Source organism: Vidua macroura, chromosome 1 (assembly GCF_024509145.1).
Source record: "Vidua macroura isolate BioBank_ID:100142 chromosome 1, ASM2450914v1, whole genome shotgun sequence".
NCBI classification, from domain to species: Eukaryota; Metazoa; Chordata; class Aves; order Passeriformes; family Viduidae; genus Vidua; species Vidua macroura.
The window spans coordinates 822,436-845,635 of record NC_071571.1 but is presented as its reverse complement, the minus strand read 5'-3'; the positions used below and the strand labels follow the sequence as shown (position 1 = coordinate 845,635).

Here is a 23,200-nt window from a genome sequence, read left to right as displayed (position 1 = left end):
CGCCGGGCCGCCCCTCGGGACTACAGCTCCCGGCAGCGCCCGCGCGCGCTTCCGGCGCGGCGCGCGCTTCACTTCCGGCCCTTCCCCGGAACTGAGACGGCCCGCGCGTTCCCTCGGGCCAGCGGCGCCACAGTGGGAAGCCTCTCGCGGGGCGCGGGGCGGGGTCTGTCTCCATGGCAACAGATGAGCCAATGGGCGGCGAGGGCTGTTCCCATGGCAACGGCAGAGCCAATGGGCGGCGCGGCCTGTGGGGGCGCTGTAGCCTCGGCCCCGATCCCGATCCCGATCCCGGGGAAGGACCCGGCCAGGTCCCGATCCCGATCCCGATCCCGATCCCGATCCCGATCCCGATCCCGGGGAAGGACTCGGCCAGACCCAATCCCGATCAAGATCCCGATCCCGGAGCCGGTGCCGGGGTGGGACCCGGCCAGGCCCCGATCCCAGCCCCAATCCCGATCCCTATCCCGATCCCGGGGAAGGACCCGGCCAGGTCCCGATCCCGATCAAGATCCGGATCCCGGTGCCGGTCCCGGGGTGGGACTCGGCCAGGCCCCGATCCCAGCCCCAATCCTGGTCCCGATCCCGATCCCGGGGCGGGACCCGGCCAGGCCCCGATCCCGATCCCGGTGCCAGTCCCAGGGTGGGACCCGGCCAGGCCCCGATCCCGGCCCAGGACCCGGCCAGGCCTAATCCCGATCCCGAGAAGGACCCGGCCGGTCCCAATCCCGATCCCGGCCCCGATCCCGTGAAGGACCCGGCCGAGCCCAGTCCCGATCCCGATCCCGATCCCGGCTCCGATCCCGATCCCGGGAAGGACCCGGCCGGCCCCAATCCCGATCCTGGCCCCGATCCCGATCCCGGGAAAGACCCGGCCAGGCCCCGATCCCGGCCCTGATCCCGATCCCGGCCCCGATCCCGATCAGGACCCGGCCGGCCCCAATTCCGATCCCGGCCCCAATTCCGATCCCGGCCTCAGTCCCGATCCCGGCCCCGATCCCGATCCCAGTCCCGGGAAGGACCCGGCTGGTCCCGATCCCGATCCCGAGCGGGGAGCTGCCCAGAGCAGCTGTGGCTGCCCCGGGATCCCGGCAGTGCCCCAGGCCGGTGTCCCGTTGGGGCCGGAGCAGCCGGGGACACGGGAGGGTGTCCCTGCCACGGCAGGGGTGGGATGGGATGAGATTTTACGGCTCTCCCAACCCAGACCCTTGTGGAGTTCTTGGCTGGAGGCACTGTGCTGCCTTTTGAGATTGGCAGTTCTGAAATGCTCAAGTTCAGGTTTCTGGATGTTTGGTGTGTTTATTATTCCCTGTATCTCCAGAGGTCTCCTTTCCTGCAGGTGTTCATTTCTGCTTTGGAGTGTTCAGGGACAAGGAACATTTACAAACTACAGCAATGCAAGGGACAGTTTTGTACCGGGGATTGTGATTTTAATGAAGGACTTTTACTCCTCTATTTAATAATGTTGGAATTCAAATATGATGTATTTTTTAATTATATACATGGTTTTGCTTTTTAAAAAAAAATTCTCTGTTATGTTCAATTCACAAATAAAACATTAGTAGAGACTCAAAACTAAGTGGTTTCTATAAAGGAAACTTGGGGGAAATTGCTTCGTAATGACCCATTCCATGGGTCTAGACGTGGTTATGGAAAGATAAAGGCAGCCAGCAGTGAAGACTTGGTGCACACACCTGCAGGTAATTATGTCAGCACCCAATTTACTCCCTAATTGGAGCTCAGGGTCTGCACACGGGGCTGAGCGGCGGGGCCCGGAGCAGACCAGGGCGGTACCGAGGGCACGGACGGTGCGTTCGGGGCCTGGAGCGCTCCCTTGCCGGTACCGAGGGCACGGACCGGAGCGCTCTTTTCCCGGTACCGAGGGCACGGTCGGTGCGTTCGGGGTCCGGAGCGCTCTTTTCCCGGTACCGAGGGCACGGTCGGTGCGTTCGGGGTCCGGAGCGCTCTATTCCCGGTACCGAGGGCACGGACTGGTGTTCGGGGTCCGGAGCGAGTGTTCCCTTGCCGGTACCGAGGGCACGAACTGGTGTTCGGGGCCCGGAGCGAGTGTTCCCTTGCCGGTACCGAGGGCACGGACTGGTGTTCGGGGCCCGGAGCGAGTGTTCCCTTGCCGGTACCGAGGGCACGGACTGGTGTTCGGGGCCCGGAGCGAGTGTTCCCTTGCCGGTACCGAGGGCACGGACTGGTGTTCGGGGCCCGGAGCCCCCGGGGTCCCTCAGCGGGCGGGGCCGCACCGGAGCGGCGCGCGCGTTCCCGCGGGCCTTCCCGATCACGTTCCCGAGCGCGTTCCCGTTCGTGCTCCTCTCCGCGTTCCCGAGCGCGTTCCCGTTCGTGTTCTTCTCCGCGTTCCCGTTCCGACGCCCCCCGAGCGCGTTCCCGTTGCGGTCCCGGGCGCGCTCCCGGGGTGGGCGGGGCGCGGGCCGGGGCGCGGCGCATGCGCGGCGCGGGGCGCGCGGGGACAATGGCGGCGGCGGCGCTGGCGGCGGGCGGAGGCCCCGGGAGCGGCCCCGCGGCGGCCCCGGCGGGCGGGCCCGGCCCCGCGCTGGCCGCGGCGCGCCGCAAGGACGGCGGCCCTGCCGGCAAGTTCTGGGAGAGCCCCGACACCGTGTCCCAGCTCGACTCGGTCCGCGTGTGGCTGGGGAAGCACTACAAGAAGGTGCGGCCCGGCGGGGGCGGAGGGCACCGGGCGGGCGGGGGACGGGACGGGACGGGACGGGCCGGAGGTTCCCTCCGCTCTTTGTGAGCCGCGGCCTCGGCGGCGCGGGGCCGGCTCGGGGGCAGCCCCGTGCACATTTCCGTTCCCTCAGCGCCGGCCGGTGCCCGGGGCCGTGCTTGGGGCAGCCCCGGTGGCCCCGGGACGTTCGCGCTGCCCGCGGGGGCCCGGCCGGTGCCCGCTCGCCCCAGGCAGTGACTTCCCTGTGCGGGCAGGTCCCGGCCCCGCCGGGTTTCGCTTCAGCCGCGCCCCGGCGGTGTCGGGAGTGCGGGAAGAAGGGAGTTAAAAAGCACCGGGCCGGCTGGGGTGCCGCTGGGAGCCGCGTTGAACCCCGCGCCTTGCCCCGAGTTCGCTTGCGGCCCTCGGGCTCCTTTCCCCCTCGCACGCCTCGGCTGCTCCGCTTTCTTGATGTGTTTTTTTTTTTTTTTTTTCCCCCCGTGTGCTGATTTTCTCAGTCTGTTTCGGTACCGAGCCGCGGAGGATGGCCCGGTGTGCCTTCGCCGCGTGTGCGCTCCGCCGCGGCCGGCTCGCAGCGGTGCCCGGGGATGCTGCGTGCCTTCACCTCCGCGTTTCCCCGGTCCTGGGGCCGGAGGAGCCCCAGCTGTTGGCCGGGTTCTTTGTGTGCCGGAGAGTCCGAGAACGGGAATCTGAACTGGGAGCCCGAGCTGGAGCGCCGCGGGGTGAAAGCAGCTCGGGCTCGGGGGTGTTTTTCCAGTCCTTCCAGCTCGGCTCGGGGTGTGCGGCGCGGTTCGGAGCGGCAGCTCGAGCTCTTTGTGTTGACGGGGGAATGGAACAGAATATCCGCGCAGCTTGGCTTGTTCCGCTTGCGGTTCCGTGCCGTCGCACGCCCTGGAGGAGCTCTGGTTTTGCCTTTCCCTGTCCTGGCCGAGCACCCACCCCCGGCATCCCAGGAAATCGCGGCTCGGGGAAGGGCCCAGGTGCCCTGCTGAGCACAGAAAGTGTTTGCCGTGGCTCTAAATCCCCGACCAGGCTGGCTCTCTCTGTACTGCCTGGGCAGGGTGTGTGAGGTGCAGCAATGGGAGCCAAGGGAAAACCCCTCCTTTCACATCGGTTATCAAAATCAGGTAGTTATTTCTCGTGGCTCTGGAAGGTTATTAGAGTTGGGCTAAGGAGACTTTACAGGGCGTGAGTGAGTTTTGGAATGTTGCTGTGACAGTCCTTTAAAAAAATGAAAAGTCATTTTGGCTTGAGGAAACAAGAAAATTGATACCAGTGCTCAAAAATGAAGCCTGAACACTCTAGGAGGGAAGGGCTGGTTTCCTTTTGGATGTGCTGTAAATGGACTCTGGTTCATCTTGCTCTGTTTTCATCCTGCTGCAGGTGCGTGGCTCCTTCCAGAGAAGTACGTGGTGATTTTAACTGGCTTGTGTCCAGTTTATACTCTTAAAAATAGATGTTTGTACATCTCAGTGCTGAAGCTGTCAGCAGCAGTTGGTGTGTCCAGCTCCAGGAGCTCCAGGGACGCTGGGGACCAGCTGGAGAGAATCCCAGAGCAGCACCAAGCCTGCTCAGGGATCCAGAGGTCCTGAGGGGCAGGGAGAGTTGGAGAGCTGCATTTACAGAGCTGCTCATTTTGCCTCTAGATTAGACAGGACTTTAATATTGAAGAGCTCTCTGTGTCTCTAGAGTACAATTAAGAACGAAAGAGGTTTCAGTAGTAGCGTGGAAGACTCACACTGGACCTTGAAAAACTCATTGGCAGGCACCAAACACAGTGACAGAAAATGAAATTATTGGTATTGTACTGAGCTGATTTATCCCCGGCTCCCTCCCGCTCCCAGTTTGTGTGTGTGTGATGTCTGGAAGTGGGTTTGTGTTGTTCTGTGCATCAGGGGATGCAGGAGGTGCCCAGCTCCTCTCCAGGCAGTATGGGTGCAGGAGGGATGGTGGAGCCTTGCTTCCCTGGGAGCTGGGAATGGGTTCCTGCCGTGGGTTTGGAGTCCTGGGGCATCTGACAGACTTACACAGAACAAAGTCACAGGATCCTGGAATGGTTTGGGTGGGAAGGGGCCTTAAAGCCCATCCCATTCCACCCCTGCCATGGGCAAGGACACCTTCCAGTGTCCCAGGCTGCTCCCAGCCCTGTCCATGACACTGCCAGGAACCCAGGGGCAGTGGATCCACAGCTTCCCTGGGCACCCTGTGCCAGGGCCTGCCCACCCTCCCAGCCAGGAATTCCTTCCCAATATCCCACCCATCCCTTCCCTCTGGCAGTGGGAAGCCATTCCCTGTGTCCTGTCCCTCCATCCCTTGTTCAGAGTAATTTGGGTAGGCTGTAATGGGCACCTCGATGTCACCATAGTTACTTAGAAATTCACAGTTCAGAAGTAAACTGGGCAATTCTCTTTTTATTATATTAATGCTCATTTGTCTCTAACATTGGGCATTGTTTAGGCAGTTCCTTTCTCAGTAATCCCTCATATGAAAACGGGGTGTCCCAAATCAGTTATTTGTTGTCTCTGAAACCTCTTTCTAAGGTAGCTTGGGAGGGGTTTTAGCAGCTGCCTGATGAAGGATGCAGCCCTGACCTTGCAGCTGTGCTCCCAGGAGCCATCCCGGTGTGCTGTTCATATCCAAGGCAGTCTGCTGACCCTGGGAGCTCTGACAGCTCTGCCCTTCTGAGACAAAGGGCCAGAGCAGCTGATTTTTGGGAGGCAGGAGGAGGGTGTTGTGGCTTTTAAGGAGCAAGTGGGATATTGGGTTAGAGGGGATCAGGGCACAGCTCAGCACAGGGGGCTCTGGGGGCAGAGCTGGGACCCCCTTGCCCCACAGAGAGGAGTCTGAGCACATCCCTGAGCTGGGGCTGCTCCAGGCCTTGGGCTGATGCCCAGGGAGGGTCTGCAGGGCGGGAGCTCCAGGCAGAGCTGGGATCTGCTCCTCCCTGCCACGGATATCCCGGAGCAGGGCACGGGCTGGTTCCTGGCAGCTGCTGGGGACGGGCACTTGTGCCATCAGCGGGTGGGCTGGGCACCAGCTGCTGTCCCCGCAGCCAGGGGCTGCCCTGACAGCTCTGTGGCTCTGCTGTCCTTGGCAGGACCTTCCCTGGGACTGCCTGGCTCGGATCCAGGGAGGGCTCCTGCCCCTGCGTGCAGGGAGGGTTCTGTCTCTGCAGCTCTTCTGTGTTCTCACCTTGGAGAAGGAGCCAGGGTTTAACCCAAATCAAAGCATTTCAGTGTGGGTTTTCCCTTGGCTCTTAGGTGGTGCCCTGAGCTGAAATGTCCTTTGTTTGGAGAAGGTGTGTACACAGGGCCACCCGCAGAGCTGATGTGGGTGTTTGAGGTCAGTGCCCACATCAAAGCTGCCTGTGGATCTGTCCCCCATCGGTGACAAATGCTTCCAGGGCAGCTGCAGTGCAGCTCTGGCTGCAGTCATTCCCTCTGCTGCTGCTCACACTCTGCTTTCTGACCACACGTTTTCTGCTTAAAGATAGGGGGTGGTTTTGTGTTTCTAATTATTGTGGAAAGGCTGGAACACTCTCCTGTGTCAGCGGGGCTTTGGCATTTCAGCGTGAGAGCAAAATCCTCTTATGGAACAGGGCATCATTCTGTCCTCTGGAATTCACTGCTTAGAAACCTTTATTTGCTGCAGGATCATTTTGTGGGCATGAGGGGAGAACCTGGAGACCTGTTGGACTTGATGGCTCTGTGATCCCTCAAACCCACTGTGAATTGATTGGGAAATTGGCTGCTGTGTTTTACTGCTTAAAGATCCATTTGTGCTGCTCGTTAGGATGCAGAAATGATGGAGGGGAGTCTTGAGCTTCTTTTTGAAGGGATTTTCCCCTTATTGTTCAGGGAACCTCAGGCAAGGTAATGGGCTTCTCATTAAAAGGATCTGCAGGATAGTGGCAGTGCAAAGGAGGATGAGATGGTGTTGCACTCCTTTATAGCTTCCAGCTGTCAGTGCCTCCTGCAAGAGGTAAAAATGGGAGCTGCAAGAAAAGGAATGATTGTCTGAAAAAGTTCACATGTCTAAGAATAGGCTTTGCAAGGTGCATTCTCATGTAATTTTCCTTTTTCTCTGAAGGAAAATATCTGAAAAAGAGAAGTAGAGTAAGTCAGTACAAGGATACCAATTCTTCTGGATTTCTTTTTGAAGGAGATTCTTACAATCCCAGACTGGTTTGGGTTGGAAGGGACCCTAAGGATCCTCCAGTGCCACCCCTGCCATGGCAGGGACACCTCCCACTGTCCCAGGCTGCTCCCAGCCCTGTCCAGCCTGGCCTTGGGCACTGCCAGGGATCCAGGGGCAGCCCCAGCTGCTCTGGGCACCCTGTGCCAGGGCCTCCCACCCTGCCAGCCAGGAATTCCTTCCCAATATCCCATCCATCCCTGCCCTCTGGCAGTGGGAAGCTGTTCCCCCTTGTCCTGTCACTCCAGCCCTTGTCCAAAGTCCTGTGCAGAGCCAGGAGTTGGACTCAGTGATCTTTGTGGATCCCTTCCAACTCAGGATATTCTGTGATTTTGATATAATTAAAGCACTAATTCCTGGGGGAGGGAAGAGGGCAAATTGAAATGCAGCTTTGAAATGTTAGCCTTCAGTTCTTTCCAGGCTCGTGTTTCTAGTTCAGGATTTATACACAGGGCAGGACACTGGGGAGCCCCACGGGAATTTGTGTCCTTTGAGTTGGGAAGATTTAATTTCTCAGATATGTGCCTGCTCCTGAGAAAGTGCTGGGGGAGCTTGCATCTCAGGGTGGTCAGACACTGAAATGATAATTGTTTCCATTCACTCAGTGTCTTTGTGGTGTCTTTGGCTTTGCAGCTGATGCTTTGCAAAGCTCAGTTAGGTTTGACTGGTGTTTGGCACCATAGCTTTAAAACTTTGAGGGCCCTGGGTCTCAAAAGTTTTTTGGTTTTTTTTTTAAGGGGTTTTAGAAGAATCTGATTTGAGGGAAGAGGAAAAGCTGGGAGTTACTCAGCTGAGAGACTGGGGTAGCTCAAATTGCTCCATGTTCTTCCTGGATGTTTGTTTTCTTGGAAGTCACCTGGCACAGCGAGGAGGTGACATCCAGTGAGTGAATACTGAATATTAGGGGTGACAAAAACTCAGCACCGTGGGAGGGGTTTAATATTCCATGCTGTGATTTTACATTCACCATGTAAATGTAATTTTACTGAACCTTGGGAGCTGCTCAGATTGTCCCAAAACATCTCAAGCGCCTTTGTGTGGCTCAGCTTTTCCCTCTGTGCAGGACATCCTATTTATACCAAAGGGCTGCTCTGAGGATTAATTAGGAGTTGATTACAGCGGGAGGCTGTGAAGTTACTGCAGAAAGCTCTGTGTGTGTGTGGGCAGCACGAGGCTGTTCCTTTATTAGGAGCTGAGATCAGCCTGAGTGGTTAATCCTTGTCTGGAGGCAGCCTGAGGAGCTGGGCATCACAGGTGAGCGCTGGATGTTCAGCCTGGAGCTTGGAAAATGCTTCTGCTCGGTGCTTCTTCTCCTGTGCAAACCCCCCTGCAGCCCTTCCCAGCCACGCAGGGATCCCCAGATGCTGGAACTCTGCTCTGCAAGTGCAGGAGGGAGCTGGGGTGCACCAGGCAGCCTCCACTGCCAGCTTCCCTGCCCCCAGCAAGCGTGTGCTTTTTGTCTTGCAGTACGTCCAGGCAGATGCTCCTACCAATAAAACGTTGGCTGGGCTGGTGGTACAGCTGCTGCAATTCCAGGAAGATGCCTTTGGAAAACACGTCACCAATCCTGCCTTCACAAAGCTTCCTGTGAGTACTGGGGCTCTGCTCTGCTGGCACAGCTCCGTGTCCTGCTCTTGGGACGTGCCCGGGGCGTTGGGACATCCCTGCTCCAGCCCAGGCTCTTCCTGGTGCACCCTCTGGAAGGGCTGGAGTAGCACACCTCTCCTCAGTGCAGATTTTCAGTGTAATACAGCTTATTCCCTCTATATTAGAAATGATTTCTGGAATATTGTGAGAAGATTTTAATTTCTGCCAAAACTCAGTGTAATTCATCAGTTTTAAGTCAAATCTGGACTGGTGCATCCTAAACTGAGTGAGTAAAATGCACTTTCCAGGGCAAACAAGCTCCCATTAGGTGTTCTGGTTGATTAAACTCCAGACTTGAGAAGTTGCCAAGGCTGAGAAACGACTTTGCCACGTTCTGCAGCAGCAGTGACCTGCTGGCTCTGGGATGCTTCTCCAGTCCCTTGGGAGACAGGTAGCCAGGAACAATGCCAGCATTGTGAGGGCTGCTGCTTTCACACTGCAGCCTGCAACCCTGCCCACCACCCGGGGGATCAGGTCCTGGGGAGGGCAGGGGATGCAGCACAGGGAGGACAGAGGGATCTGGGAGGAGGGCAGGGATGCCAGCCTGATGCCAAGGCCCAGCTGGGTGGTTTAGGGGAGGTCTGTGGGCCAGGACAATTGTCCTAAACCTGTCAGTGTGGCACCAGCAGGGAGCTGTGTCTCATGTTTGCCACAGGACGTGTGCTGGCCTTGGGGGTCGTGCCTCTGGGGTTCTTTAGGGTGGGTGCACAGAGCTGGAATCATTTCTAGCCAATTAAGGTGTTGAAGCCCATTGAAACTGAAGTTGGCCTGAAAACTGTTGGCAGAACTCCTGTGGTGGGTGCACATGACAGGGCAGTCCTTTTTGTGATCTGTGCTGGTGTCCCCAGGTGTTTTGCCCCTGCAGCCTCTCCATGAGGGTGGGACGTGCACACTCTTTCACTGGAAGGTTTTTCACTCATGGGGTGAATCCCAGAACAATTCCCAGATTAATTTTAGAAGGAATCCTTCCCTTTGAGAGGTCACAGGGTGCCCAGAGCAGCTGTGGCTGCCCCTGGGTCCCTGGCAGTGCCCAAGGCCAGGCTGGACATTGGAGCAGCCTGGGACAGTGGGAGGTGTCCCTGCCCACACCATGGGGAGTACTGGATGAGCCTTAAGGTCCCTCCAAGCCAAAGCATTTTGGGATGTTGTGACTCTCCTGGTGCTCTGGAGTGCACCCAGAAGCACCCCAAGGTGCCATTAAGATGTCACCTCCTCTCCTGATACCTCGGTGATAGTGGGAAGCTTTAGGGACAGGGGGAGCTTTGCAGAGCTTTATTTGGATGTGGCAGCACAAACCATAAACCTGCCCACATTCCTCAAGTGCATAAACCACTGGAGTGCTCCCAAGCCTTAAATCAATTTGTCTTATCTTAAAAATGGGCAATAAACGTTGCAGTGGCATCATAAAGATGTTGTTCCTGTGTTTGTTCTTGCTGCTTCAAAGCTCTAATCTGGCCAAATTTGCTCAGGTTAATTTACAGCACTTGGATCTCAGTTACTTCCAGCAGGAGACAGCTCCTCAGTGCACCTTCAGGGGTGCTGCTGTTTGTGGGGTCTCTTCTGCTCCCAGCAGAAAGCCCCTGGCTCAGAGCCTGGCCTCTGAGCAGCTCCCCAAATTCTGCTTTTTATAGTCCAAGTTTTTTATATTTACTGAGAAACACAGAATAATCCATGACCAAAGCAAGTCCTGACATTCATCCTGCCTTCAGCTGCCCCATCCACCTGTCTCCTTTTCCAGGGTGACTCTGACAGCAGCTGCCTTTTCCCAGGCACAACCATCCTGACCAGAGAGGGCAGGAAAATTGCAAATTCCAGACTAAAATGTATCAGAAAAGTTGAGCTTTCAGTGCAGGAAACAGGGTTTTTTTTAATAACCTTTCAGAAAAAGGACTTGGTGGGACTCTGAAGCTTCCAGCCTCCTCGTGCTCCTGTTTGAATGTTGTGGAATTCCTGCTTTGGGAATGGGTGGCTCAGGTGGGCTCTGGTGAAGCTCAGAGGGAAGAAATGAGCTGGGTTTGGTGTTTTAGGGCAGATGTGCTCCGTGGCTGTGCAGCTTTGCCTGGGGGAGGGATGGGAGTGTGGAATATCTGAGCTCTGCTTCAGGTGCTCGTTCCTGATGATCTGGTTTGATGCTCTCATGCAGAGGAAGAGCTGCTTCCCTGACAGCTACGATGGGAGGTTTAATTTACTATGAAATGGGTGTTCAAAGAGCACTTTGGGTTTTTACAGCTCTACAAGGAAGGACTTGGAGCTTTCAGATACATCACATTATTTCAAACACAAAGAGTTCTGCTTAATCCAAATACCTTTAATCTTCAGGAAGAATTCTGAAAGGTGCACCTCAAACTCCAGAAGTGTTTCATCTGAAAATTAACTTTTCATTTGATAAGTTCTATGTCTAAAACTCAGCTAACCCATATGTATTTGTTTAAAATAATTGCATAAAAGTCAATGTCACTGTTTTTCCTTGTTTTTTGGGTTTCAGGCAAAGTGCTTCATGGATTTCAAAGCTGGAGGTACATTATGTCACATTCTTGGTGCTGCTTACAAATATAAGAATGAACAGGGCTGGTAAGTATTTATTTGTGGTTTATACACCTTTTGCATGAAACCAAGCACATGAATTGCTTATGCAAACTACCTAAATTTAATCCTTCCTGGAGAATCGGGCAGGCAAGGCAGTGGAGATGGGAAGAGGGAACTTTTTTCCTGTTTTGCTGATGGTAGCTTTTTTAAGACACACCCCCACACTTCTAAATTTAAAGAGGAGTTGGCCAGGTTTAAGGTTTTGGGCCTGTTGTTGGAGTTAATTACAAGTTTGAGGCTCCTTTTTTATTTCCTTGCTGTCTGACTGAGGAAGTGAACCAGAATCAGTCTCACATCTGTGAGATGTAAATCTTTGTTGCTGTATTGATTATTTGGTTTAGTTAAAATTGTGAAGGCATGAAGCACTGGAGATCCTAGTAAATACTCAGATCACCATTGCTCCAAAAATGGGGAGTGTAAGCACTTAGAAACCCTGCCCCTGGAGCTGCCTCTGCCACTGGGATGAAAAATATCCCTGTGACATCTCAGGAGTGGTTTAACCTGGGTGTTTTTAAGTTACAATCCTCTTCCCAAGGGAACAGCAGCATAGGATCATAAAATCCTGGAATGATTTGGGCTGGAATGGCCCCTAAAGCCCATCCAGTTCCACCCCCTGCCATTCCAGGGGCACTTTCCACTATCCCAGGCTGCTCCAAGCCCCAGTGTCCAACCTGGCCTTGAAATCGCTATTTTTGAGAGCACTGGGCAAAAAAGTGGGGATGAAAAGTCAGTAAATGTAAACAAGCAATAAAATTAAGCGGAGATTGTTCCTGTCCACAAATTTAAATAGTTTGGATGTGATGTTTCCAATCTGCAGCAGCATTCCTGGAATGGACTGAGTTGTTTTTACACACAAGAGCCATTTAAAAAGCAAAACAAAGTTGTTTGAGAATGGTTGGTTGTTTTTAGGAGTTATTTATATTCATATCTGCTCTGTCTGAGGTGGATATATCAGGAATAAACCACTCCCAGGAGCTTTCCAGCACCTGGGACAGGCACCTCTTTGCAGTGTGGTTTATCAGCAGTGGCTTGCTACCTCTCTGCCTTAAGATACAGGAATGAAATGGTTCCAACTTCAGGAACATTTGAATATTTCGACACCCCATGTTTTTACCAAGAAAATGTGGTTTGCAGGCAGGTGCCCAGCCCAGCTGGGCTCTGGAGCTGCCTCCTCCCCTGTCCCTGCCTTGCTGCTGCCTCAGGATTAGCGTGGTAGTGCCTGGTGTCTGTGCATGCGGGCTGTGGCGGGCAGTCATCCTGCACCTTAACTCTCAGCATCAGCCCCAGAGCCTGGAATGTGCTCCCCACTGACTCTGCCAAGTAATCCGTGCTGTTTGCCTGCCCTGTGATTGATTTGATTGTTGTTTTGGTCTGCATTGTCGCTCCTGCTTAACCTGTTTGTGACTGATCTGTCTTATAGGAGAAGTCCCTTTCCTCGCCACAATAGGTATGTCTGAGAGCTGGACATACCTGGCCCAGCCTGGCCCAGGGAGCCTCTTAAGCTGAGCACAGGAAGAATTAGTGCCATTTTATCCAAATGGGCAGCTGGAGCAGTGCTGTTATTAATGTACCCATGTCCTCCTCTGGGTTTCTGGAGCAGGCAGGCATCTGGGGGCATGCAGCATTCCATGGATGCACAGTGCAGGTGTTGAGCAAGAAATGCCAGCATTCTGGTCGTGCCCTGAGTGTCTTTGTCTCACAGGTGCCAAGAGGTCTGTAGGTGTTTGTTTGGCATCTGTGTCCCATGGAGCCATTCTGGGTGTTTTGGGTACAAACCATGGCTGAATACTGGAGAAGGGGCTCGATCTTGACTCAAAAATCCTCAGTATTACAGGTGTAAAATACCTTATTAACAGTGACCTGACAGCCTTGATGTCTGGCCCTGTTTCTGCAAGTCAGGGTGACCTTTCCAAAGCACACAAGGTCATAAATTCCTCTTTAAAAGGCTGATTCCAATAAATGTGCCAGGATCTTAGGTTTGATTTGTTTGCCGTGTGCTCAGTGTGAAGGGTAATGTGCTTTAGGACAGAAACCATCCTCCCTGACAGAGGATGTTGATAGAGCTGCCCAGCACCTCGGGGTGTCCCACAGAACCACCTGCCTGGGCTTCTCCCTCCTGAAAATCCCAGGAGCCCCTGGAGAAGATCGTGGTGGTCCCAGCTGGGGCGTCACGTTTGATTTAGTGGGGTCACAGGGCCTTGGGCTAAAAGCCTTGGGGCTAAGCTTTGCTTTCCTTCACCTCTGAACATTTATGCACTGGAAAAGGGATCTGTTGCTGGGAGCAGGGATGTGTCTATAGGGAGCTGCCCTTGGCTGTGGAAGGGCTGCTGAGAGCTGGGGGGTGGTTGCAGCCTGTCGGTGCCTGGTGGGAGGACGTGCCCAGCCTCCCACTGCACTGGGCGTGCAGGGCTTTGGGTTTCACACCCTGCCACCACCCCACACCCCAGGGAGCCTTTCCAGAGCCCAGCAGCAGCGTGTTCCCAAACCTGGAGGTGCAGGCATGCTCCAGGTGGTGTTCTGCATCTGGGGCACACAGCCTGAGGGTTCAGCACCTGCTGGAGCTTTGGGACAGCCTGGATCCTGAGGGCTCAGCCCCATCTGGTGCACTCCCTGCTGCTGCTGGGGCTGGTTTGGGGCTGGGGTTGTCCCTCCTCAGGCTCTGGGGGTCACCTCTCCCATCCCTCATTTGGGTTGGCCCATCCCTGAGTTCCAGACGTGTTCAGGGGTCAGGTGGGCACAGCAGAGGGAATCTGGGGGCTCTCGTGCTGCTTCCCAGGAGGATTTCTCAGGTTTTGTGTCCTCCCCCCATTTCTGATGGACAGATCTCCATTGGCATTGCAGTAATTGTGATGGTTTGTCTGTGAAATAACAAAATTAAAGCACCAGGGTCCGGTAAAGGCAGTGATAAAATGCTGCCATGGATTATTAGCTGCCTGTGTCCTGGGGGGTGGCTTCTTCTCACAGCAGGCAGAGGAATTGCTGGTTCTCTGGATTCCCAGGACTGGTGGATGGGTGCAGCTAGAAGTAAGAGAGCCTTGAGAGCTCCTCCATGAGTTTTCTCATCTGATGTTGGAATCCATGGTGGTCGTGTGTTCAGTTACCCCCGTGACTGTGGCAGAATGCACGACCCTGCTGCAGGGCTTGGTGGACACTGTCAGCCTTCCTTTTTCTCCCTAAGCATCTCCCAGAGCAGCTGCCTGTGTTGATGTGGTTTTCTGGCTGGTGAGGGTGCCCAGCAGCAGTAGTTGTGGCTGTGCTGAAGTGTCCTGGCACGGCTGCCACCGTCCAGTGTTTGTGTGCAGCAGGGAAGGTTCTGGACTGCTGGCAGCTGGGGCCGTGCAGTTAATACCTGTGAATCATTTCCCTCCACAGGAGGAGGTTTGACCTGCAGAATCCCTCCCGGATGGATCGGAATGTGGAGATGTTCATGAACATTGAGAAAACACTGGTGCAGGCAAGGACAAGCAGCCAGGCCAGGGCAGGGAGCCTGGGCACTCGGGGAACAGCTTCACCCTGGCCCTCTGCAGCAATGTGGGACTCTCCCCTCCCTCTCCCACCCAGCTTAGCCACAATTCCACGTTTTTCACTTGAAAAATGCAGAATATTTCCATTGGCCCCCTGTGGATATGCAGAGGTTTTTCTTTTATTTATTTATGTGAGGAAAACCTGTTGTAGGGAAAGAGAAAACATCCCAGGTGTCCCCATGTCCCTGGGGAGGTGGCACCCTTGGGGCTGAGTAACTGCTCAGTAACAGTCCAGGGCTGACTTCCAGTTTGATCTAAAGTGCCTTTTCCAGGTTAGGATCCATTTTACTCTCACTTTACCAAGCAAGTTACTATCTGTACCCATTAAGCTGCTTTGTGGAGTCTCATCTGAAGTTCAGTTTTTTAACTGCTGTGTGGGATTAATGTATGATTTTTTTCAAGCTCTGAAGCCAAGTTCAGTGTATGATGTAGTCAAAACATAACTTTCAGGTGTCCATTAGGAATGGAAACAGGAAGAACAGCAAAATAGCAACAATATTCTTATTATAAAAAAGCCATGCCCACATAGAGTGGTTTCAGTGCTTAATAAAAGCCTGGGCAGGGCTTTGCTGGGCAGCTGTGTGAAGGGAATGTCCCTGTCCCAGGGCTCCTGGAGCTGGCATCACTGACCTGTGTCACCCCCTGGTCTGGGTTCCACTGGGCTTCCAGCACTGGGGATTTTTTACAGGAATATTCTGATTTTTACCACAGATCACCTCCTAATTCCTTGTTCAACTTGCTGTTCTCTCACAGAACAACTGTCTGAGCAGACCAACCATCTACCTCATCCCTGACATGGAGCTGAAGCTGGCCAACAAGCTGAAGGACATTGTCAAACGTCACCAGGTGAGTGTCACACAGCACAGCTGTGCCCAGGGCTGCTCAGCTCTGAGGGAGCCCCTGCCTTAGCCCTGGGAGGCTCTGAGGACACAGGCAGCAGCAGCAGCTCCCTTGTGGAATGGTTTTTATCCTCCCCTGGAGGCTGAACCCTGGCTGTGCTCTAAAAGCACACCTGGACCTGCTGCCAGATGGCTCTGGGTGAGCTGGGGGCAGCCCCAGCTGATTTCTTGCTCAGTACAGGTTTGTCCAAACCTGAGTCTGAAGCAGGGAGTGAGGCAGCTGTTCCAGATGTGTGGGACAGCAGAAGGAAGCTTCACTCTTGGAGTGGTCGTTGGTTTCTGCTTTATTTCACTCTTTGATTGCTGGTGCTGAGCAGAGCCCAGGCAGCCTCAGGGAACCTTGCCCTCGTAATTCCAGGTGCTAAAGGATGGCTTGAGCAAGATTAATGGCTTCATCCTTAAAAACATGAACAGTCTTCTCACTTGTCTGGAGAGAAATACCCTGGAATGTGACCTCTGGATGGTCTGATGGCTTTTGTGTCAGGACAATTCACAGCTGTAGCCAGAGAGTTTCTTTTCCAGATTTAATGTATTTCCTGTGTTGTGATTATGAACCATTGTCTCAGCCTCAGCTGGGCAGATTTTCACAAGTTGCTCTTAATTATTTGGCTGATTCAGGATGGGTGTTATTGCTTAAATTAGAGTGAATGAGTCAATTTTCCTTTCATAAAGGAAGTCTGTAGTGAGCTCCACGCTGTAGCCATGAGTGATTTAAGGGATTTTTAAAGCAGCTTTGTCTCTACAGGGATGTGAGGAGATGAAAACAGAAATTGTCCCTAATTCTGTTTTTTGGGCTTTCCTTTGCTCTGCCTCTGAATTCTCATCTTGTCACTAATTTGCTTCCTCACTGTTGTGGTTATGTTCATTTTTTAACCCCTTGCTGTCATTTCCTCACTACCCCAGCCCAGTGCCTTTGGCTCCCTGGTATCCCAAGTCCTCCCTGCTCCAATTTCTGTTGTTTTCCAGCTCCCTCCTTTGCTGCTGCCCCTGTCCCTTTCTTCAGTTGTGGGAACTCTTGCCCTTCAGCCCCTGACCCCAGAGTATCCCACTCCCACAACACCATTCTAATTCCTGCTGCTGCCATCCAAGGATGGGCTCTGCAGCTCGTTGTGCTGTTAAATCAATCTCTTAGGTCTTTATGGGATGTAAGTTTTGAACACCAGCTGCCTTTTGGGGTGATGTGCTGAGGGTTTCTCATGCAGTTTCTCCTCTTCTCCTGTTTCCCACAGGGAACAGTCACTGAAGAGAAATCCAAGGCTACCCACCATGTGTATCCAAGTCCTACCTCAATGGATGATGGTAACGTTCTGTGGCAGTTTTTAACTGGGAATAGCCTTGTAATTAATGCCATGAGAAGTTGTGGAAGTGTTCACCAGCACTGTTCCCAGCCTGCTCCTGAGGAACTCTTGCTGCACTGTGGATAATGTGCATGGGGAGGTCGAGGCTGGATATTGGGGAAGCTCCTCCTGCCCAGGGCAGGGGTAGAGTCCCAGTCCCTGGAGGGATTTCAGGGCTGTGTGGATGTGGGACACAGGACAGTGCTGAGGAATGGCTGCACTCTGTGATCCTGGAGGGCTTTTCCAGCCTCAGCAATTCCCTGATTCTGAGTTCCTGGCTCTCCAGGAATCCTGCAGGGAATGCTGGTACAATCCTTGTGTGTGGGTGGCAGGGAGAGCTCCTCCATGAGGCTTGCCTGTGTTAAAGTTCACTCTGCCTGCATGAAGTGCAAGGTCCAAAAAAAGCAATTTCACAGCTGCCTCTTTCAGCAAATGGCAAAAAAATATTTCTTCCCTTTTTCATCTTAAATAAATTTAATTACCTGGTGGGTCATTGTCCTCAAGCCCAAGTTGCACAGACATAAATAAATCCCTTTCCCACGTTCCCTGGCCTGTGCTGGCCACTAGATGGAAGTGCTCCCTGCAGTTTGCAGGATCAGGAATGGTTTGTCTCTGTCCCTCTGGCAGCACCAGGCTCAGCCCTGTGTGTGTCTCAGGCTCTGAGCCCCAGGTCACAGTGTGGGGAGCAGCCCAAAATTCCAGCAGGGATTAGAGAGACAGGTTCACATCCTTGGGGTTTCTCCTGTAAGGCTTCTCTGGGCTCTCTTCTCAGGATTTGGGTTGCAGGGTTTGGTACTTGAGAGCTGCAGGGATGGATGGGATTTTGGGAAGGAATTCCTGGCTGGCAGGGTGGGCAGCCCTGGCACAGGGTGCCCAGAGCAGCTGGGGCTGCCCCTGGATCCCTGGCAGTGTCCCAGGCCAGGCTGGACAGGGCTGGGAGCAGCCTGGGACAGTGGGAGGTGTCCCTGCCATGGCAGAGGGGCATTGGGATGGGTTTTAAGGTCCCTTCCCAGCTCAGGCCCAGCAGACCTTTAGCAGAGGGGTTTGCAGCAACTTCCCTCTGGCTCTGGAAAAGTGAATTGTTGTGCTTTTCCCTCCACATCTCACCTGGATCTCGTTCCCTTTGCAGATGAGTGGTTGAGACCTGTGATGAAAAAGGACAAGCAGGTGCTGGTACACTGGGGCTTTTTTCCAGACAGGTAAAAAAAAAAAAGTGGGGGGAAAGCAGACCCTGAGTCTTAACTGTTTGTTGATGGAAAAGTCTTGATCCCAGTGTGCAAAGCTTGAAGAGAATTAGCCATTGATTTAAAACTGCAATATCCACATCCATTTGTGGCACAGGCAGGTGGGTGAGGCTGGAAAAGGAGTTCTGCAGAGCCACAAGGAACTGCTTGGAAATTGAAGCAGATTTTAATGCTGGAATGAGCCTTTCCTTAAACTTTAAAGGGAAAACTTCCAGTCACCTGGCTGAATTCTGCCAAAGAGATTTCACTCCAAGAGTTGTCTTCAGTCAGGTGCAAGTGACTGTTAAAGCACCCCTTTGAGAAACCTGCCCTGTGCTCTTGGAACATGTTAAAATTCAATGTATGTGCTGATAGGAGCTCCACTGTATTTGCAATAACTGGTTCTGAACCCAGGCTATGGAACATCAATCAAAACATTGATAAGCCAGTATTGACTTCTATTTAATTAAGTTTTTTCAGGCCACTACAATCTGTTCACACACCCAATTCCTAGGCACTCTTATCTCACATGGGGCTTTCAGTGGAGGAGAGCAAACAGTAATCACACTGAAGTTTTTTATTCATACAGATGAAGAGCCTTTAAATATTTTTATATTTCTATCACTAGTCAAGCTTTTATTGGTGTTTTTAAACCAGGTACACACAAAGCAGTATAAAGCCAGGAATACTGTGTGCACATCTTTCCTTGCACCTGACTCCTCCCTGGTCCTCAGCACCTGGTGTTGGTTACAAAGGACTTAGGGTTTGCTGCTGCTCAGTGCAGTTTGTTAATAAATAGACTTTTGAGGGAATAATGTGGAAGAGTGAATATAAATAATGAATGGTTTCTAGGACGGAGTGCAACTTCCTCCCTTCCAGGAATCCAGTAGCTCTTGCTTTGAAGTCACAAGAAAGAAGTGAATTAGGGCAGGGTTTGGTTGGTGACTCAGAGCTGCCTTTACCCCCTGAATCTCTCCAGACTTGCACTTGAAGCTGGAGCTGGTTCTCAGAGGATTTTTACATCCTAATGTGCATTAGATGCCCCGGGGCCCTCCCTGTGCCCCGTGCCCAGCTCCTGTGGCACAAAGCAGGATTGTTCCCCGTGGGAAGCCCTGCAGTGCCAGCAGTGAGATCTGCACGTGCCAGAGCTGCTGGAGAACCATTCCTGGTGTTCCTGGTGGCTGAGCTGCTCTCTCCTGACCCCTCCCTAGCTACGACACCTGGGTCCACGCCAACGAAATCGATGCGGAGATTGAGGACGCCCCGATCCCCGAGAAGCCGTGGAAGGTGAGTCTGGCTCAGCCCCTGGAGGTGAAATGGGCCTGGCTCAGCCCCTGGAGGTGAAATGGGCCTGGCTCAGTCCTTGGGAGTGGAGGTGAGTCTGGCTCAGCCCTTGGGTGGTGAAGTGGGCCTGGCTCAGTCCCTTGGGAGTGGAGGTGAGTCTGGCTCAGTCCCTTGGGAGTGGCGGTGAGTCTGGCTCAGTCCCTGGAGGTGAAATGGGTCTGGCTCAGCCCTTGGGAGGTGAAATGGGTCTGGCTCAGCCCTTGGGAGGTGAAATGGGTCTGGCTCAGTCCCTGGAGGTGAAATGGGTCTGGCTCAGCCCTTGGGAGGTGAAATGGGCCTGGCTCAGTCCCTGGAGGTGAAATGGGTCTGGCTCAGCCCTTGGGCGGTGAAGTGGGTCTGGCTCAGTCCCTTGGGAGTGGAGGTGAGTCTGGCTCAGTCTCTGGAGGTGAAATGGGTCTGACTCAGTCTCTGGAGGTGAAATGGGTCTGGCTCAGTCCCTGGGAGGGGAGGTGAGTCTGGCTCAGTCCTTCCCAGCATTCCTGTGCTGGGGCAGTTGGCTGTTGGCCCTGCTCTGGTTGTTCTGCACACTCAGTGTTACCCTGGCCATGTCCTGTGTGTGCTCCTGGAGTCACAGCAGCCCAGGCTGGAAGGACCTTGGAGTCTGTTCAAACACATGGAACTCACTGGAAAACAGGATTTGGGGATATAAACCTTCCTAGGAATAGTCTGAGAGGATTGTGTGAAGTATTAATAAATAGTAATAACTTGTATAAATGACTCTAAAGCAGCAGAAGGTTTTCCAGCTGTGTAAACCAAACTATGTGAAGGTGGATGTTAAAATCCTGACAGCTGGTTTTGTCCCTCCAGGGAATGGCCAACTCTTCCTCACTTTTTGGTGTTTGTGGCACACCTGCCAAGGGGATGTGTGTATTTGGAGGTTTTGATGGCAATTTGCAGCATCCAGAGGACACTGGTAACCAGAGCTGCTGTCCCAGCTCTCAGAACTGACCTCACGCTTCAGGAGGCCTGAAAATGCTTGAGGAGCAGAGGTTGAATTCTGAGTCCTGTTCATCCTTTGTGGTCCTGCCTTGTGACACTGCCACGAGCGTGTGTGAAACCAGAGGGATTGGGACATTCAGACCTGATAAAGCTCCAGGAATGTCCTTACTCCTGGGAGGTCTCTCATGGAGTTATTTCTTCCCCAAGCATCAGCCTCTGCATGTCTCCTGTTGTGCAGGTTCATGCCAAGTGGATTCTGGACACTGATGTGTTCAATGAGTGGATGAATGAAGAGGATTATGAGGTGGATGAGAACAGGAAATCCGTGAGCTTTCGCCAGAGGATCTCCATGAAGAATGAGGAGGTGAGTGGTGCTCTGCTGAGGGGGGCCTGGAGGGACAGGAATGGCCTTCAAATCTGCATGCACAGAGCTGGGAAAGGGAGGGATCCAGGGAGAGCCCCTGAAGGGCCTGAAGGGGCTCCAGGGGAGCTGGAGAGGGACTGGGGACAAGGCAGGGAGGGACAGGACACAGGGAATGGCTCCCACTGCCAGAGGGCAGGGATGGGTGGGAGATTGGGAATTAGGAATTCCTGGCTGGGAGGGTGGGGAGGAACTGGCACAGGGTGCCCAGGGAAGCTGTGGCATCCTGTTTTGGGGTGGGTTAAGGAAGGATGCAGCCTCCAGCTCTGCAGTGGGAGAATTTGGGAGTAACTCAGAGCTCTGCTCCCTCCCAGCCCGTGCGGAGCCCCGAGAGGAGGGACAGGAAAGCAGCAGCCAGCACAAGGAAGAGGAAACATTCCCCTTCTCCACCCCCCACGCCTGTGGAGTCCAGGAAAAAGACAGGGAAAAAAGGGTGAGTGTCTGGAAGTTTCCAGAGGCCTGGAATTTGAGGCAAAAAAAAACTGAGGAAAAGAAGAAATTCAAGAAATGCTTATGGGGAGAGCTCTGTGACCTGGGGTTCTGTAATTATTTCTGGATAGGCTTGAGGGGTTATTCCTGAGCAGTTTGTGCAATTCCTTACTCTACCAGTATTTTACCCAAATAAAACTTAATTGCTATTAATGAAATAGTAATAAGGAAGTTTTTAATAGTCATTAAAAACTTAATTACTAACTGTGGGGTGTTATGTGTGGGTATGGAGGGGAGCACTTCAAAGCTAAAAATTCAGGTCTTGCTTGTGGACATGTTGGACTCTAAGAAGACAAAACTGGAGTTTTATCAAGAATGAGTTGATAATGTGAATTCCTCCTTCCAAGTGTAAAGCCTGAGTTGGGGTCTGTGAGGAGATGTGGGGCTGGTTCTGCCTCTGTTCCCAGAGTGGTTTCAGGAGGGTTTGAGCCTCCTGCCCTGGCACCTGAGCACTGTCCAGGACCATCTGGCACAGCCCCTGTGTCTGCTCTGTTCCAGACAAGCAGCTCTCTATGGCAAAAGGAGGGGGCAGAAGGAAGAGGATGAGCAGGAGGATCTCACCAAGGACATGGAGGATCCCACCCCAGTACCCAACATAGAAGAAGTGGTACTTCCCAAAAATGGTAAAATATGAGAACACTTTGGGCTCTTTGACTGCTAGAAATTAAACTGCATTAAAATTGTGTGTATATTTTGACAAATCTTTGAAATACTCCGTGGCCATGGGGCAGGTGGTCTCTGCCCAGAAATTTATCTGGTCAGGGAGGTAACAGCTGAAAAGGGCAGCAGTGTCACCTCCTTTTGGCCTTTCAAAATACAAAACTACATTTATAAAAGACACTTCTAAAAACAGATTTGCCATGATCTGCTTAAATGTTTCATTTCACGGGCTCATGCTGGGGGAAATGGAGTTTTCTGGAGCAAAGTATTTCCCTGCCAAGCCCCCAGAAGAAGGATGTTAAATGGGTGGAAAATGTGCTGTGTGTCAAGTGCTTTTAGTCCTTTTCAGGGAAGTGTTGATGTGGGCAATAATAAGTCTGGGAAAAAGAATTCCTTCTGCATCCCTGGCACCAGATAATCCTGGGAGTCTCTCCATGTGGGTGTTCCTTGGTTGGGCTTTGCACTGAAGCCTTGCTGTGTGTTGGGCAGGTGGGGAGGAGCAGGGTTGTCCTGCTCTGCGTGGAGCTGGGGATGCAGGGCAATGGGACAAACGGGCCCTTGTGCTGCCTGTGAACTCCTGAACTGCAGAGAGAGCCCAGGGAGATCAGGCCAGGCTCACAACTCCCTGCCTGCTGCCCTCTCATCACTCCTGTTCTTGCAGTGAACCCGAAGAAGGACAGTGAGAACACACCCGTGAAAGGAGGAACCGTGGCAGACCTGGGTAAAGCCCCTGCAGCCCTGCCCCAAGCCTCACCCCCACATCCTGCTTGCAGTCAACATTTTAAAATATATTTTAAGTATTTGTAAATCCCTCCATTTAAAAAGCAATCTCTACTTTTGCTATTTTGTTGACTTAATTCATATTTCATGCATATTCAAGTTCCAGTGTACCAGCTCTTCACTGCAAGGCTCTTCCCTCATGGGCTACTGTTATTTTTATTTTTTTAACATGACATACAAGCTCTTTTCTAGCAGATTTTTTTTTTTTTTTAACTGGGAATCAGGGTAAATCACAGGTTCCCTGAGCTTTGCTGAGCCTTGACATGAGATACAAACTCGTATCCCATATCTTATTATACAAGAGTCGTCTAGGACACTGGGAAAGGAAATAATTATACATTCTGAAGTGTTGAGAAATTCTAATTATCCTTCCTCTGTATTCTTACCTGCTCCCTGGTCTGGGATAGGTGAAGGTGTAATCGCTTTAGTGATGTGGGATCCACTTTGTTTCCCTCCTCCCTTCCCTTC

At 53.0% G+C, this 23,200-nt stretch overlaps 1 protein-coding gene across 1 annotated transcript in view; it reads left to right on the top strand.

Moving 5' to 3' along the window:
- The first annotated feature begins 2,464 nt into the window (after positions 1-2,464).
- SMARCC1 (SWI/SNF related, matrix associated, actin dependent regulator of chromatin subfamily c member 1) overlaps positions 2,465-23,200 on the top strand; it is a 61,452-nt gene continuing 40,716 nt past the window's right edge. The window contains 12 exon segments of the mRNA XM_053979272.1: positions 2,465-2,674; positions 8,351-8,470; positions 11,016-11,101; positions 14,489-14,570; positions 15,394-15,486; positions 16,769-16,838; positions 18,006-18,075; positions 19,311-19,386; positions 20,621-20,746; positions 21,118-21,236; positions 21,791-21,915; positions 22,614-22,673. Of these exon segments, the coding sequence (XP_053835247.1) occupies positions 2,480-2,674; positions 8,351-8,470; positions 11,016-11,101; positions 14,489-14,570; positions 15,394-15,486; positions 16,769-16,838; positions 18,006-18,075; positions 19,311-19,386; positions 20,621-20,746; positions 21,118-21,236; positions 21,791-21,915; positions 22,614-22,673 (1,222 nt within the window). The 5' untranslated portion in view covers positions 2,465-2,479.